At 44.0% G+C, this 18,826-nt stretch overlaps 1 protein-coding gene across 1 annotated transcript in view; it reads right to left on the minus strand.

Annotated features, from left to right (window-relative positions):
• The window catches only part of LOC146203707 (palmitoyltransferase ZDHHC6-like), a 78,740-nt gene that overhangs the window by 47,992 nt on the left and 11,922 nt on the right, over window positions 1-18,826 (minus strand). The window contains exons 4-5 of the mRNA XM_084588866.1: window positions 13,837-13,968; window positions 12,932-13,135 (exon numbers count right to left, since the gene is read on the minus strand). Coding sequence (XP_084444992.1) covers window positions 12,932-13,135; window positions 13,837-13,968 — 336 coding nt within the window. The remainder of the gene's footprint in view (window positions 1-12,931; window positions 13,136-13,836; window positions 13,969-18,826) is intronic.

Genomic DNA, 18,826 nt, shown 5'->3' on the forward strand with positions numbered 1-18,826 from the left:
TGAGGCGACTGCAAGTTGGAAGTGCCAGCAGTTGAGTGGAGCGGATGAGCTTGTACGCCTTTGGGCTTGCAATTCGCAACAGGAGGCAGTTCATGATCCATGCACTGGTGTAGCGTATGCCCTGAGGACCTTTGGCTTTCACTTTTTTTCTAATGACAGAAAAGCCTCTTTCTGAAGTGGAGGCAGCATGCTGAGGGTCTCTGTGAGACTGTCCTGTGAATCAGTTACCAACTTTGCTTTTAAATCTCTCACGTCCTTCAGCAGCTTTGTTCTCCCGAGTGCTGCGCATATAGCTCGTTTTTGAAAGATGTTCAGCCTCTGCTTCTGCTGCTTCTGCTTGCGCTGTTCTTCAGTCGCTTTCTTTGACAACTTCGGACCAAGTTTTAGGCAGAGGCTGCAGTGTACATTTTTTGCAAGAACTTCACATCGACTGCTTATTTCATTTGGGAGCTTGCCAGCGCATGCATTTTGACAGGCAAGACACACTTCAAGTCGGTCCACACTTATCAGGAGTTCAGCCAGCTGCACCGGCGCATCTTCATCAACGAGCGGCTACATGTGCTGGGATAGAAGTGATACCGTCGGCGTCTATGATCTATGAGCGGATAACACTGTCGGCCAGATACAAGCGTGGTCATTTCCTAGCGGACTGGCTCTGCTAGCGACACCATCTGGCTATCGTGGTGTGACGTCACCAGAGAACACCACTATAAAAGAAGCACTTCACCGGTTCGTCTTCTGTGGGCACGGCAGATGAGGCCAGTCAATGTCGCTAACCGGAACTCTGTTCTGCGTTCTGCAGGTTAGTCCTCAAACTAGTACCTTAAGGACAGACTGTCGTAGCATTATTGTCCTGCCATGCCCACGGAAGTGTCTTGAACTTGCCTATGAATGTCTTTTTGTGTGCAAGCTGGTTCTCTGCGGGGACATTGAAACAGACCCGGGTCCCACACAGAAAGAAATGTTTGAAGAGTTACTTGGGGGTCAAACTCTTATCCGTAACGACATTTCAGAAATGAAAGCCGGACTATCTAATATCGAAGCACTGATTAATAACCTTCAACAGACGAACGCTCAACTTGACAAAAAGCTGTCTGAGTCTTCTCTGATCGAAGGGGATCAGGTTCAAACTACTCTATAGTCCATAGAAAACGTTATTGGCTTCCAGTCAAAGAAACTGACTGATCTTGAAGACAGAAATTGGTGGTCAAACGTAATCATTCATGAAATTTCCGAATGCGACGATGAAACGGAACCAGTTCTTAAGGAAAAAGTTCTCACCGAAGTAATGAGGGACAAATTGCAAGTAGAATGCAAATCAATTGGCCGCATTCACAGGCTTGGCCACGAAGGCATCAAACGACCCGTCATCATCTATCTACAAGATTGTAACGAAAAGAAACTTATATTCAAAAACTGCCGCAACCTAAAGGTTCAGGCATGTCTGTTCAAAACGATTACTCACAAGCAACGCTGAAGAATCGCAAGCTTCTCTGGGAAAGCGCGAAAGATGAAAGACTCCAGGGTAAAAAAATGCACCTAATTCATGATAAACTTAAAATGGATAAAGATCTGTTCTTTTGGGATGAGAAAAAAAATATGCGCGTCAAGATAATAAACCAACACTCCAGCCCGCTGCCACGAACCGCGAGCCCGGATTCCGAACCTATGACCCAGGCCCGATCCACGAGCTCGAAACGGCCTGAACCTTGACGCCATTCTAAAGAATCTCACAAGCACCTACGTATAATGAACTTAACTGCTCGTAGCGTAGTAAATAAAACTGAACCCCTTGAGATTTCTTTACTAGAACATGATCCACACATTGCCGTGATAACCGAAACGTGGCTGAGGACTGAAATAGGTGACAAGGATGTTTTTCTAACTTGTTACCAAGTTTTTCGTAAGGATCGCCAATTCAAGGGAGGTGGTGTTGCAGTCCTAATTAAAGACCATATACACGCTGTTCCCTTGGAGGAAATTCTAGGACTTGAATGTTTATGTATGGGGCAAGCTTCATTTTGCTTGCCATTTACAGACCTCCTGATGCTTCAGTTGATTATCCATTCAAACTAGAAGAGCACATGTCTCGGTTCCAAAGAAGCAAACTGCTACTGATTGGCGACCTAAACTTGACTGGCATTAATTGGGACCGTTTTCAATCCCTTCCTCAAAACAGCAATAATTTAAACAGTATACTTAACATGATGTTAACACATAATCTAATACAAATAGTGCAGGAACCGACACGTGTGCAAGGATCTAGCAAGTCTATCCTCGATTTGGTATTTGTGCCTAGAGAATTGCCTGAATACACAGTTGAAGTTGTGGAAGGCATATCTGACCATCTGCTTGTCAATGTTCGCTTACACATTGGCGTTTGTACTCAATTAGATAACCCTGTGAAGTTTCGATCTTTCAAAGACTACTCACGTGCTGATGATGCATCCATTATAGAACATTTAGAAACATGCTTTATTGATTTTAATGATGATGCTTTAAACACACTTTGGGACCGTTTTAAAGATATGTGTAACTTCTGCATAAATAAGTTTGTGCCGAGCAAACGTAAACCTATTCGTCGACAAACGCCGTGGATGACGCATGAAATAATCCGCTTAAAACGAAAGATAAAAAGGTTAAAAAAACGGCGCTTGCACTTAGGTAATCTAAACGATTTAAAGGAAAGCCTTGCGCGTGCTGTGCACACGTCGAAAGAAAACTATTTTAATACTGTGCTCCCAAACTTCATTGTGGAGGAGCCAAAAAAGTTTTGGAATTATATAAGCGAAAAAAAGAAACCTGTGTCGCAAATTTTGGTTGATGGAACAGTAGTTACTGATCACGGAGATATTGCGCACCTCTTCAACGACTACTTTCACAGTGTGTTTTTGAATTCCGGTGCTTGTCCATCCAATGATACAGTGTTTCACCCCCGTGATGTCAGTTTTATTTCATATCCTGGCGTAGTTTCCATGCTACTAAATTTAAAAACCAAATCCTCATGTGGTCCTGACAACCTTCCTAACGTGTTTCTGAAGCGATATGCTGAATCTGTTGCAAAGTTCTTAGTTATTCTCTTCCGTATTTCATTACTTCATGGACATTTACCGAGAGACTGGAAGGTAGCCAGGGTTGTGCCAGTATACAAGAAAGGTGACCGCGCGTTATTGCAAAATTACCGTCCGATATCACTTACATCGTCATGTTGTAAACTAATTGAACATATTATTGCCAACCAGATTAATGATTTTTTAGATGCGCAAAACGTCCTCTCTAAATTTCAACACAGATTTAGAAAAGGGTACTCAACAATAACGCAACTAGTGGCAGTAATACACTCGCTTCATGTCTTGATAAGAACGGTCAGATTGATGCAATATTTCTAGATTTCAGCAAAGCTTTCGATAGAGTCCCACATGACCAACTAATATTAAAACTTCGAAGCATTGGCCTACCTGAAATTTTGATCATATGGATAACAAACTATTTAACCAATCGGTACCAATTTGTAGAAGTTAATGAGGAACAATCAGGTTGCCTTCCGGTCGGCTCTGGGGTGCCCCAAGGAAGTGTGCTGGGGCCATTATTGTTTTTATTATATATTAATGATCTTACAACTGACCTTGATCACAACGTGCATATCAGGCTGTTTGCTGATGTGCTTTTTGCACATAATCATCTTTATGCAGCGGTGGCGTAGCGGTAGAACATCCGCCTCGCATGCAAGAGGACCGGGGTTCAAATCCCGGTGCCGCGCAATTCTCCACCGGATGAAAAAAAAAATAAAAAATCCGCGTGTCGATGGAATTGCATAAACAGGTTTGGGGTGCGACCTGATGCCGGTGAACACCTCCAGCAATGCACTCCCTCACCAGAACAGGAGTTGGCCACCCTGGTGCAGTAATTGGCCGCAACCTCCTATGATAAGCTCCATAAAACCGGGTTAAGTGGAGAAATATGGGAGAGGCCTTCGCCCTGCAGTGGGTATAATCAGGCTGATGAAGAAGAAGAAGAAGATGTGCTTTTTCAAGAAATAACTTCTATTAATGACCAAATTCATCTTAACTCCTCTCTGGGTAAGATTTATGAATGGTGTAAAACGTGGGACATGAAAGTTAACACTGATAAGACCGTCGTTCTTCACTTCGCTCGCAGAAAAGCTTCGCTCTCCTTTATCTACAGGCTAGGTTCTTCTCCTTTGTTGGAAGAGGCCAAGTACAAGTATTTAGGTGTCACGCTTACTAATACTTTGTCATGGAACTTACATATAGATAACATCTGCTCTTCCGCTTTACGTAAACTATACTTAGCGTAAAACTACTTGCTTACAACTCACTAATTAGACCGAAACTTGAATATGCTTGCGTTGTTTGGGACCTGTTTACTAAACACAATATCACCCGTTTAGAAAGGGTACAAAGAAAAGCTGTAAGATTCATTTACTCTAAATTTTCTCCGTATGACTCACCCTCTGAATTAATGCAGGTTAATGGTATTGAACGTCTTGAGCAACGAAGAAAAAATTTACGCTCGCAATTTCTTTTCGCGCTTTGGAATCAAGACCTAGCTATTAACCCTTCACCATATCTGTCGCTTTTATCATCGAGGCATACGTGCCACCATCATCCTAATTCGCTGACGCCGTATTTCGCACGAACTGATTTATTCAAGTTTTCATTTTTTCCTCACACAGTAACCGACTGGAATGATTCATTATTGCCTTTCTCCACACTTTGATGTTTATTACTTTTGTTATTATTGTTTTTTGTCATGTTTCCACCCTGCTTGGACCTGTACAAGGTTCGCAGTATTGAATAAAGAAAACAGTGCCGATAGTTCTGCAAGATTTCAAAACACGATCGCGTGCGCTAACACTGACAGATCGGTTTTCTGTGATAATAACACACTTATTTATAGTCAGCACTTTCTGCACCATTCTGTGCACAAAATATGCCACAAACCTGTCTCCGCCGTCATCCTCTGCTATCTTTCACCAGCGTGACGACGGTAAAGAAACATCCTCGAAGTTGGCTCGCCGTCCGTCACAGGCACATCGAAGTGTAAGGCTGCTTCTTCAAAGTAGACCGTATTGACTTTGTTTTTCTTCACTGACTGCATTTTCCTGTCTGGAAGCTTTCGCTTTTTTGTCAGTGGCTTTGACAGGTATGAAGGCATATTAGGGAAAACCTTTGGCACACATCCTTCAGCGAGGCTCCATTTGCCCCTATCGATTTTTACATCCTTGCCATTAATGATATGACTGTACATCTTCGGTATGTCTTCATCGTGGAAATGAAGATCGCACACACATGATTTGTCAGAAAGTTTCCTGTCAACACGTGGAATCGCGCGGTCCCATGCAGCACGAAGAGCCGCATCATGCGGAGCCAAGAAAAAATGCCTCGCTGTGTTGTCGCTCTTGTAACCGCTCGCACAGCCCGGCATGCAGCACGTCGGCATGGTTACTGTAGCCCTTCAACTTTGCATGCTAGCACAGGTAGCACAAAAAACTATCACTGCAGCAGCCGAGTCGGATGCTGCCCGCACTGCATGTGTTCAACCCATGCAACTGACCCTATTTCTATTAACGTTGGGCGCAACAGAGTGCACTCGTTTTAGCTTGCAAAACGACAAGGAAGTTGCATCAAGCGGACGCACAGCAGTGAATATGTGGGGTGTGCTTTCATGCGATGGCCTTGGGCTTTTGGTGAGAACTGATGGAAAGTTTACCTGCACCGCTTACTGCCCAATATTAGACCTAGCGATGATTTCGTATGAGCTGGACGGACCGCGCCCGGATGGTGACTACTTGTTCCAACAGGATCTATTGCATTTGCACACATCCAAGGTTATGAAAAGCCTTTTGGAGAAGTGAGGCGTTATGTTCCTCGCATGGTGCCCAAAAGGTGCTGACCTAAACATCATCGAACATGTTTGGGGCCATATGAAAGCCAGCCTTTCCAAGCATTCCTTGGACTCGGCCACAACAGCGCAACTGTGGGAAGCAACACAAGAGGAATGGCGGCACCTTTAGCAAGAATGGAGTGCGTCATTCAGACCACCGGTGGCATGAAGCGTTACTAGGACACAAACTGCAAGGAAGTGCATGTAAATACTATACTGACAGGAGTGCTTTTTTGCAGTTTTATGACTTTTTTTTTCACACTGACAGACATCAATAAAATCATTTTCAGCTCACTACGCCCCGCGGCTTTGTTTCGTTTCAAACGCTGATAGTGGCACTGCGAAAAGGCAACCACTTCTAGTGCTTTAATTTATCGGTGACCTCTAGAGGAGTAAACTTCCGTTCAAGCGCGACCTGCATGCAGCGATTCTTGCGCGAAATCAAGCCGCGTGTGAAAAGCCCGCGGCTATGCCTTGGAACTTGCATCATTAATCGTACCCGCATCTTGCGGCCGTGTTCTGCGGTAGCATGCGAGCATAATTATGAATCACGGCATAAAGCGCATTGCCAAACCCTGCGACGATTAAGCGTTATCACGTTCAGGTGCAGACGTAATGTTCCAGGCTTGCAAAAAGATGCCCGCGACAGGGGGTGCAGGCAGAATGCCGAATGGGCGAACCCTCTCCACTTATTTGCTGAAAGCGGCTGCCGTGTGTCGCCACAAGGACGGTGTGAGGCTATCTGTCACGCGTTTCCACGTTCTTGCTCATATTGTTCATGATAGTACCTTCTTCTTGTTTTCAGCAGCAGCCAACCCAGATGTTTGGAAATATTGTGACCTTTTTGAGAGGTGATAGTCCGCTAAAACAAAGTGAGCAGTCCCTGCTTGTATGCATTCGTTATGTTTGATTGAACTCACGGATCCCAAGCCCTGCACGTATACTCAAGGATGAGATATACATTTGGCAAGTAGGTTTGCATTAGTTTAAACAGTGCTGGCTTAAAATTTCGTCTGAGAAAATTTAACATTTCAGTATCCTTCAGTGTTAGGTGATGTACATGAGCATTCCATGACAGGTTGGCAGATCAAACAACCCCCAAGCAGATGCTGCACATCTCCAGTGCACGGTTTCAGCATACTGGAAGCAGCACGTGGTTGCACACAAGGTATTTGAACAGGGTGGCGCCATCCCAAAAACAAAAAAAGAAAGAAAGCAGTGACATGCTAAGCAGTGCCCGGTATGAAGCAACTGGTAAATACATGCACCCTATCGCAGCGTAAAGGCAAGGAGAGTGAAACAAACTATGCGACTTGTTTCGGAAATTGGAGGAATTCCGATCGTCTTGTAACCCAATGAGATTCCCCTGTCCCTGTCCAACAGATGTCCTACCCAAGCAACGTGTCCACATAGTCTTTGTACGCTCCGTTTGGTTGTCTGGAATTTTTAAGGCGAAAGCCTTTAATGGCTCATCATTGTCCTACCGTCGGCAAAACCTGTCACACCACAGCTGTCAATCATCCTGCAACTTTCCTTTTGCACTTCCTCAAATGCTGCACCATTTAACTTTTAAGAAAAAAATCGAGCTCCTACCCCTCTGATCACCAGTCAAACACATTAACAGACTTAGCCGTGCCGGGCAAGTGAGAAACATATCTTAGTTATCCTTGTCTAGTGTCATGCCAACGTTGTTGCCATGGGGACTGCCGCAGCCGACATTAGGGCTCATCCTAGCAACAACGTGACGTCATGGGAGAAGGCGGCGGCGCGATGAGTCGTGAGGAAAAAACTGTGGCACGATGGGAAAAAAGACCTGGAAAGGTTCACCACGTCGAATCCACTTCAAGCTCTTCCATCGCGCTATTAAGACTTTTGCCTCACCCCCCCTTTAGAGGTTCAAAGTGTCCCCTCCAATTTTCTTCTCATTAATGCATTCTCAAGATGCAGAGGCCAATCGTGGCCCCTCTACTGAGGAACTGCTAAAAGGAATCCTTAATGGCCAGACGAAAATAGAAAAAAAAAAGCTAGATGGAACTGAAATGAAGTTAAAGGTGGCTGAGGAGTCAGTGTCGGATATTAAGAATGTGAGCAACAAAGCTTTTAGCGCTGAGAAGACTGCCCGCATCATGCAGGATAAATCTGTTCATTCAGGAGATTGTTCCAGGAGGAACAACCTTTTGGTTTTTGGAGTCAAAGAAAAAACCTACTGAAACTCAAGATGATGATCGGAAGCAAACTGTGGTAGAAGAAATGTTTGAGAATATCCAATGAGATTCAAATGTTTCACTGACTATATTGATCAACAGCTGTCACAGTCTCCATTTTGCATCACCCGCAGCTGCCCGTGCTACTTCTTCAACCCCAAAGGCTATTGGCGAATTCCAATCGCAGAACTGGAGCAGCGCGCACGCTCCATCACAGAACGCCTCATTCCGGCGGAGAGCACGCTCCCAGACTCTGCGTTTCGAATACTCTTGCTCTGGCCGGAGCAAGTAGGTGGCGCTCGCGAGCAAACGGAGACGGAGAAAGTACCCATCATTCCTTGCACTTGCCCGCGCTTTTCGTGCGCTCGCGTCGTGTGCTTTGCAAGCCTGCAGCCTTTCTTCCCTTTGATATGGAGGTTACACCAGCCGTTTACGCAATTATATCCTCCTTGCTCGAAGAGCCGAGCGCGGACACACACGGTAAGACTCCTTCAGCACTTTCTTTAATATGGAAGAAAACTTCGGTTCACGTACCGAATGTTTGCAGTCTTCCAGAGCCGAGCTATAACGTGCACGGCTTTGAGTTTACACGGACGATGGACATATAAATAGTTGATTCTTGATTCTTTGACAGATGAGTCGGAACTGCTGCTCTCCGACTCGCTGTCCTCAAGCAAAGCGAGCGCAAGAGCGCGACGCGAATCACCATCCATGGCGGCGGCAAATACTGATCGTCTGCTATGGAGTGGCGCGTTGCAGAGACCAGAAGCCAACGCGGCGAGCCACCGGAAATGGATGCGCTAGCTAGCGCATGCGCAAGCGTCGCTCGGAAAGTCACGTCACGCAAACTTCCGGTCGGTTCCCCCGATTTCGGCGGAGCAGTTTTGACTGCTCCGCGGAGCGACCCTTGCTCGGCAATTGCTCCCGTTCTGCGTTTGGAAGACGCGATCCGTGTTCCGGATCTGCGTTTGGAAGACAATTGCTCCGAAAGGAGCAGAAAACGTTGCTCTGGAAGTGCTCCTGCTCTGCGATTGGAATTCACCATATGTCACTCGCTTTTTTCTGCTGATGATGATTAAAAAAACAACCTGCATAATATTCACTAAATAAGTACTCCAAAGTACACCATTTAGCATTTACAGTCAAATCTCGATATAACGAATCCCGCGGGACCGCGAAAAATCATTCATTATTTTGAAATATCGTTGTAATAAAAAATCTACAATTATAAGCCAATGGTCAAACTTAGGTATGAAAATGATGTACCTTGGCAGTAGGCACGTGTGTAGACAAGCAAAACCTCAAGTGAAAAGGTTGCACTAACTCCAAAGCTGCTTTATTTGAAGAAATCCATTATTTTCTTCTGCCGCGTGCAGCAAACACGACCGCGCACTACATTACACCACTACAGCACATACACCTTCCGCTTTCAGGAACACCTCATTGCGTGCGTGATTGCACCGAGCGATGAAAGTACGGACTTTGTCCATGTGCAAAAAAAAAAAAAAAAACATCGGAGTTTTTTATGACCCCATCTTCAATGCTCCCTGAGCTTTGAAAATCTTGTCTCAATCTTTCATAATGATCACGGCAGTCGATGGGGCAATGCTAGCTGTCTGTAGATGCCGAATCGCTTTTTCCTTGCGTCGATTTCTTGCAGTGAAAGCAACTGCGTTCATATCTTCTTGGCACTTCGCTGGCTAATATCATCGCCAATCTCGCACAAACTTCGCAATAAGATAATTAGTGGCAAAAAAAAAATACCGTCCCGCACGCGCGAACGACCGAGTCGCGTACGGCACACAACACAGGAAGAAAAAAAACGCAGGCAGATAGGCTGGCTAGGCCTGCTGGCTACTGCGTAATAAACCATAGCTTCATGGTGGCGCTAGGAGCAGGTCCTAGATGTCCTGATGATGATAGCTACAGCCCACGGACCATACACACAGAAACGGCGGTTTCTGTTTCGTTTCACGCGAGAGTTGCAAGCTGCGGTGCTATTAATTTTAGCCAAATTCGTAATACTGATGTTCCAAAATTATAGAACAAGAAATAAAATAAGTTCGTTATTCTATCCGCTATTTTGAAATTCGTAATTCTGAAATAGTTTTACATTGAAAATATGGCAAATCTGCCGGGGAATCTTAAAAAATTCGTTAATGTGGTGTTCGTAGTAACGAGATTTCACTGTACTGCGAATGCGCAAAGTTCCCCCAAGAAAGTGACAATTTGTCGTTTATGACAACTTCACCCTAGAGCTAATGTTAATTCTCTACATAATTATGTGTAAAAACTTCTACATACTGCTGATTTGCATGGAAAAAAAAAAATGCAAGGTGAGCTCTCATTATCAAAAATGTCCTCTTTTCTTGCATATTAACTAAGTTTTCTTTGATTACATACAATGCTGCAAGAAGCGATTGAAATGTTGACACTGCTATGGAGCCAATGCTTCCTGCTAATTGTGCCTGCTCTCTTCCATGTGACTAATACTTGACTTCAGAATGTTTTATGCCGAAATATGCTAACTGATCATTCACATTCAATAAGACAGCCAAATGTACTGTCCACAGGTGGCACCAACAGCGAGTCTGCATTGACTGTAATTTCCAGCCAAGCTCATTGCTGCTGAGATCTAAAGTGTGAACATATAAAATGTAGTGGCTTGTTTTGACTTTTTTTTTAATATGAATAATATACAGTGACAAGTGCAGCTATTCAGGGTGTCACCTCATCATGTGTGAAGTATCTGTTCAGCCTCCGATATCTACCCATGGCAGATAGGGTGACCTTATGCCCATTAGTTTTTGCTGCCGCCAAACCTTACACAATGATAACAGGTGATCACCAGACACTGTGGCATCATCACTGGTATAATGCAATGGCTGGTGTATTGCAGCTTCCAAATTATTGGGCTACAACTATACTAACGAAAAAACAAGTTACTGTTATCATTTTTGTGCAGAGACATACTAGTACATCAGTCATCCACGCATGAGGGACATCAGCCAATTCGACTGTCCACAAAAGGAAAGGAACATGTCCCTTGGCACAGTAGCCCGTATGGCAGATGGTGTTCATGCATGCCCCATGTATGCCCCCTTGACGCAATGCAGGCATTTCATAATACGGCAGTCGCTGTTGATGGGAAAGTTTCCAGACCCCGATTTTGGCCACTCCTTTCTTTTTTTTTAATGTGCAGCATGTCCAGGGCACTCAACTTTGGGAATAGAATCACAGGCGCTTCTATTATTCACACACAAAAAAGATGCAATACATCAAACAACCATGCTTACCGGTACTGAGTGATGTAAGCAACCATATACAAAAAGCTCTTGTCAATTTAGCCTCCAAGAGATCAGGAAGAAACATTCGAATTAACCAAAGTTTCGAATCATTGAATCGGCCTAAAGAAACTGCCGAGAATTGTTTGCATCAGAGACATTGCATCTGATGAACACCTGCACAATTGTTTCCTGCATATGAGATGAAACCCAAGTGAGAATGACAGTTTTTTCCAGTTTCGTCAAGTGGCTTGCTTTACGCACGCTGTCGGGAGTGTTGCAGAATTGCTCCAAACTCATAAAGGCCACAATCAAGACAGTGACGCATTGCGATGAAGCACGCAGCACGGTGGAACGGTGCATGACCAGTGGGCAGTTTCAGTGTACAAGCAAGAAATATATGCATAGATGTAAGAATAATGTGAGGCCATTCCAAAAATAAAAGAACAGTGATGTGCCACGCAGCGTCCGAAACGGCACGGCTGGCCTACGCGCGAGCACTTGATTGCAGCCATGGGATGACGTGAACCTAAAGAAAGTGAAACCGGAACTATGTGACTAAGTTTTACTCCAGAAATGGAGAACTGATTGTCACCGTGGCTGCCACAGCATACATGAAGTGCGCCGGCACCAATGTTCCATGCAATGCACATTCAGGGAGGTCTATTTCCATGATCGCTGGCTGTGTGCATCGTACCTCAGCGCAATCCACCATTCGAACTGCTGACTGGCGCAAGACCACCCACATCCGAAATAACAAGCACTCTCCACCATAGACTTACACGTGCGCCGGATGGGGACTGTACTCATAGTTTGAATTATCCGAATTTCCAGATTAAAAGGAGTTCAATTAACGAGATTTTACTGTATTGCCTTTCTTTGTGATACAAGCTTATTTTACTGGTTCACAAGTTAACTGCACCGAAAAGGAAGTGCATGACCATTCACCATGTGCATGCAGCCCCAAAGGCAAAGTCTCACTGAAACCCAAGTTCCAGACGTATTAGCTTTTAACAAAGTTGAAGCACTGTCTATGACAATGTTAGATGAAATAAATTCGCTTCCTTCCAGCCAGTCTGAATTCCAGCAAAGCCAAAAAGTTGGCGGGACAAATCAAGCAACAAGGAATCAGCTGGCTATATCCGCTGCCAATTTCAATGCAAGTTCATTACTACACGCATTGCATTTACGAAGTCAGAGCTGCAAAAAATCGGGCACAAGTAGATTCAAATGAGTTCATTGCTCTTTATAGTTACATTTTGTGCTAACCGTCACCTCTGCCATGCTTGTGACGGAAAATATGTGGTATGTCAAAAAATAAAGGAGACTAATAATCACTTATGCCAAGGTTCATAAAAATGAAAACTGATCAGAAAAAAAAAAAAAAGAAAAAAAAACACAATTCAGGTTTCACGCAGTCTGCAGCATTACCCAATATCAAGAGGCCATCAGATGAGGACCCAGAAATTTTTCAGAGTGAAAATTCTGAAAGGGATAAGGATGGGCACGCACAAGAGATAAAAAATTGTGACTCACAGTGAGCGTGTACTGATTACATCCAGGCACCACGGGCCAGGTAATGCCATCACCAAGTGGAGTGAAGAAGACCTGCTTGAGATTCTCGGCCACACCCAGGTTGTAGGGATAGATAAAGTCCTCCTCATTTTCACGTTCCCGCATCTGTGCCTTGGCCACAATCCAGTTCTCAATGGTTGTCTCATTTCGCACAATTATCTTGAGCTGCAAAAAATTAGACGTAAGGAAGGCTACTTCTCCCAAAGAACATAAAATATATGCAGCAAGTGCAACTAATCACGTACGTACCTAAGAAACGCAATACCACTCACATTCCTCACACTTAAAGCAATAATTTTCTGTGACTGACACTTCTAGTGCACTCGCACAGGTGATGCCAGAACACAAATTTGTGCTCTGGTAAAGCAGTAATGCTTACTATTACAAAATCCAAAATCAACAGTTGACAAACTGAGTAGCTGCTCTAAGCGGTTGGAGATAGTGAACAAACAGAGCTAGCAGGCAGCAAGGAGGCGAGGTTCTTCTTGATCTGCAGAACTAGTGAAGCAATACCTCAACTGCACACGTGCACTGCTGGTTGTCCAAAAATACCTCTGCCCCATAGCTTTTCAACTTTGACTGGGTGTAACTCATACTCAGGAACCAAGTAGGCATGCCTTGCATCCCAAGAATATACTGACATTTTTCAGTTATAATCACATTTTTTTTTAATGAATCAGCATACTTTATTCATAATTTTAATCCTAGTCAGTCAGTCCCAACCCCTACTTACAAACCACAAAGCACAATGCCTAGCAAACCAAACTCACACAGGTCATTAGCTCCTGGCAGTATGTAGGAAATGCAAAGGAAGACCTTCATTACTAACACAGCGTTCTACAGAGACATCAGGGCATCATATTCACCTGTATAAAAAAGAGGCTCCCAACAGCAATGATGACACCAATGGCCAGGCCCAGGCTCAGCACCGTGGCCAAGAAAGGGAGGAAGCCCAAGTAGACTAGATTGTCCTCCTGACCTTGGCGCATGTAGTATTTCTGCAAACCGGTAGGGGGGTGAGAAGCAGTTTGCTGCAGGATAAAGTTGCTGCAGGTTCAGTTACAACAAATGGCTACAGCTAACCCACAAAGTTAGATAGAAAACAAGGATCTTTTTAAATTCCTTTGCTTCTTGACCTACTAAATTTGCACAGATATAATGCAGTACATATGTAGAATGCTTTATTTAAAAAAAAAATGAAAAACCAAGAAATATATTACAGTAAAGCCCAGGTATATCAAACTCAGCTCTATTTTTATTTACTGGCTATGCACAGAAAACCTTGTATAAAATTACGGTATGTCTCGTGGTACACCGAACTCCAACTTTACTGGCATTTGAAGCATCAAACTGTGCGCGAAGTCTCTGCAAGTGGTACTTCTCCCAATGGCACTCGTTGCTCACTTTTAGCATGTGGGGACTGGTCAATTGCACATCTTTGGCCTGGCAGTGCTAATGCTATAGAACCGCATGATGAAGTGAGTGTTAGGGTAGGGTGACTAGAATATGAGGTGCGAAGACCGCGCCGCCACAACCACTGCCAAGCGAGGCCCCGCTGCGCGTTCCTGCTGCTTGGGGAAAGTTGGCGCTTTCGTTGGGGGCGCCGTTAGCCCGGAAGCGCTGGCGCATGGCAGACTCGCAGGCATCATAACTATCGTAGGTCATGTCACCGCGCAAGGTTTGTTTAGCGCTGGCCTGTTTTATATGCATTAATGTAATTCTTCAGTGTAGATGGTGTGGGTGGCTGTCTTCCTTTCCTTAAGAATGCTTTCAAATGTGAAGAAAAAAAAAAACATGAGATGGTGTTTTCTGCCAGGTTGCGACAGCGTGCCTACCAGTCGTGCAGAGAAAAACTGTCCCTATCGCACGTCTGCTGCAAAGTTAATTTAAAAGTCAGCACGTCTCATCCCAAGGGCTGAGAAGCAACAGCAAGAGAATTCTGCGGTTTGTGAAAGGCGTTTTGGCACAGTTAAGCTAAGCGTTTCAGAGGTTCTCACAAGCTGATGCTTGGATTGAGTACGTCTGAAAAAAAAACTTGTAGGATCTAACGACCAGATGACATGCGGGCTATGAAGGAAGCTGTAGTGGACAGCTCAGCTTTAATTGAGATGATAGTAGCTTCATAGCATGGACCAACGTCAAACAGCACACGCATATGCATTTTGCGTTTCGTCTAACGAGCCAAAATGCAACCCATGCGACACGGCAGGAAGTGTGCTAGTTTTTCAAGTCACAGTTTCGCTGTGGTTGTCATTGCATTCAAGTCCGGAAATTTTCCCTGTAGAAAAGGCTATGCTGAGAGTTTAAAAAAAAAACTTTTTTTAGGTTTATTCATTCTGACACACTTCATGCAGGTTGTGAATAGAAACGAAGCCTTCATGCCATGTTACGTTCTTGCATGCCCTGAAAGCTGAAGCTGTACCGACAATATTTTCTAAATCTTCTTCTCAAGTGCCACATAAAGCGTCTGCTGAAAGAAAGGAAAAGAAGAGGGCCACCTATGTCTGCGAAAAAGAGCCACAGATCAAGACCCTCTAGAGTCTGGTCATCAATCAGTTTCAGCTCACTCCTGATTATGATTTGCGCAGAACGATGGATGAGGAACAACCTGAGAAGCATTTTATTTTTGGTCTTCAGCTAACATGAAGAATGGGTCGCGCTAAACGTTCCAGCACAAAACAGTGTCTTACCAAACACCTGAGTTTCATTAAAACAAATTGCCTCCTGGTGCTTACCTTCCACTCTGTATGTGATTGAAATCGAGAAACAAAGGTCATCAAGCTGTACAATCTTCCTCGCTGCTGAACGTCAGTTCCGGCGTACCAGTGAATCTTAACCTTTGAACCTCTTTTTACACTTTTTTAATTTTTTCAATTACAAAAATTATTTGAACAATTACACAATTTTCTTAATTACCATCAAGAAATATATACGGGGTTTTCATTCTGAACATTTGTACACCTCTGAACCCCCTTTTCCATTTTTTTTCATTTGTTTAATTCATGAATTGATTAATTACAATGATTTCGTTAATTTGTCATCGCCTATCACAAACAAACCAATCACTATGTTATAAAACCAGAAATAGCTATGATACGATTCTTTAAGGCAGCCCCCGATTATTTCGGACAAGCCGTTAGCAGTACTATGCCGACAGCTTTTCAACTGAATGAGCTGTATATCACTTAAATAATACCCATATCTACTGCAAGGAAAAAATGACACTCTTCTGCATTTAGTGTTCCAACGGAAAAATATCATCATCATCAGCCTGGCTATACCCACTGCAGGGCGAAGGCCTTTCCCATATTTCTCCACTTAACCCGGTTCTGTGCTAATTGCATCCACTTGAGCCCTGCGAACTTCTTAATCTCATCCGCCCACCTAACTTTCTGCCACCCCCTGCTACGCTTTCCTCCTCTTGGAATCCAGTTTGTTACCCTAAGCGACCATCGGTTATCCTCTCTTCGCACTACATGTCCTGCCCATGTCCATTTCTTCTTCTAAATTTCCACTAGAATGTCGGTAGCTTGAGTTACTTCTCTGACCCATTGTGCACTTGTGCACGCTTCCTATCTCTTAATGTTACCCCTACCATTTTTCGTTCCATAGCCTTCTGGGTTGTCCTCAACTTAAGTAGAAATCTCTTGGTTAGCCTCCACGTTTCAGCCCCATAGGTGAGTACAGGCAAGATGCAACTGTTGTATACTTTCCTCTTGAGCGATACCGGTAAGCTGCTAGTCATAATCTGCGAGTGCTTGCCAAATGCGCTCCATCCCAATCTTATTCTTCTTGTTATTTCCTTTTCATGGTCCGGATCTGCAGTTACTACCTGTCCTAAGTAGACATATTCGCCTCATATATTCGACATATCAATGCGATCAAATCAATCCGGCCAGCCGAAGCAGTGCAGCCGCCATGAGAAGCAACGGCGCCCCCGTCAGCAGTGCCGTGGCACGGCAGGAACGCGTTTTCGGACCACCTTTCAGGAGCCGGTTTTCACACCTCCCCATTCTAGCCACCCTAGTTAGGGTGTGCCTGAGGGCGAGCTTTAAACTTTCGTACTCGCACTTTCCATGCCACATTTTTGTCATGTGGTGAAGCAAACAATTTCCGGTGATAGCCTTCACCTAGTGCAATACGCTTGCTTTGTTGCCAAAGGCATTGAGGAAACAAATGCCACCTGAATTTTATTGAGTGATTTCATCACATCGGATAAAATTTTTTTTAGAGCCATTCATCTTTGCGCTGCAATTTGGCTATAGTGGCCATGGTGGGTGGGGGTTCGGGGAGGGGATGAAAAGGGGGGGGGGGGGTCGCAGTGAAACTTGGCTCCTCCTAATGCAGAACCTATGCCAGTTTCCCACATTAAGAGAGCAGATATTCTTTAATTTGTAACACCCATAAAAGAAAACAGGATTATACCATATTTTCTGGTATATAAGATGAGATTTTCCCAAAACTTTTGCTTTTGCTTCCTATACAATGGAGTGTATTATGTGTGCAATGGTTGTGCAAAGCATGTTCAGTCAAGTATCATTGCTCTGACTAGAAAAATAAGATGAGTCTTATACAAACTTGCGTTATATATACCAAATGTTTCGTTGAAAGCCTCTAAATATGAGGGGTGCGTTTTATGCAATGGTGTGTCTTATCCACCAAAAAATATGGTAGAATAATCAAAGCACATTCTGAAGTCCCTCAACAGTTGCCACTGCTACAGCCTACGTCAGCTGCATCTCAGCTGCACAGAGATGTAATAAGAAAAATTGGAGCTGGTCAATTGAGCTCAGTCTTTAAGGTATGATGCAAGTGAGTTTAACTGTTTCTTCCCGTGGCTCTCTTTGTGAATCTTTGTTTGCGTACATGCATTTTATCACTCGCTTAATGACCAAACCTTTATTTGTGTCTGTACTATCTCACACATACTGTTAGCGCACAGACCTAGGGTACATGAAAGACCGCCCGACATAAATATAAAGCTCTGCTTGACCAAGCTGTACGAACGAGCCAGCGTGACTTACAGCTAGCATGTCTAACTCAGAATTCAGGGCTCCTGGAAAGTTAGATTACCCTCACCTTCCATCTGAACTGAGAAGCCAGAGTTGGCAACCTGACAGACCATGCCACATGGTCATGCAACCCTATCCCCAATCAGTGCTCAGTGATGTCAGTTGCCAGCTACCATATGTTACGGACTTTTACTCACAACACCAACACTGGCAATAATGACGTTGGATTTAATGGAGAATGGGGCATTTAACACAGTATTTCTGTGCACAATCTATTTAGCCTGAACAAAGACAAATGGAATCTGTAATAGTTTACAGTTCATGATCAAAACTGTTTCTGATATGACCGCTTAGATCAACAGGAATTTTTTTCCTCACTTTCATACATAAAAGCAGGCCCCAGAATAAATAACCACAATATTAAAATGCTTGCAATTTATCCAATTTTTTTAATTTCTTTATCTTAGTTCTACGTAAGCAACATAGCAAAGTTACCTTCTATTCACTTTTGATTCAGTGAAGCACTCACAGATCGCATGCACATAATATGAGCCGTTGTGACAAGCAATAAATAATAATAATAAAAAAAGAAATCAGTGCAACCAAAGTGGTTTAGAGTGTTTAACGTCCCACAGCGACTCAGGCTATGAGGGACGACGTAGTGGAGGGCTCTGCAAATTTCTATCACCAGATTTTGCATAGTACATGGACACCTTGCTTTTCAAAAACCCTCATCAGAAAGAGGCCCCCATGGCCAGGACTGAACTCGCGTCCTTGAGTTCACCAGTCAAGTGCCTTAACCACCGAGTCACCATGGCGCGTCCAGAGTGGCTCTTCGCACTCC

This window comes from Amblyomma maculatum, chromosome 1 (assembly GCF_055883805.1).
Source record: "Amblyomma maculatum isolate TAMU_Amacu chromosome 1, ASM5588380v1, whole genome shotgun sequence".
NCBI lineage: Eukaryota > Metazoa > Arthropoda > Arachnida > Ixodida > Ixodidae > Amblyomma > Amblyomma maculatum.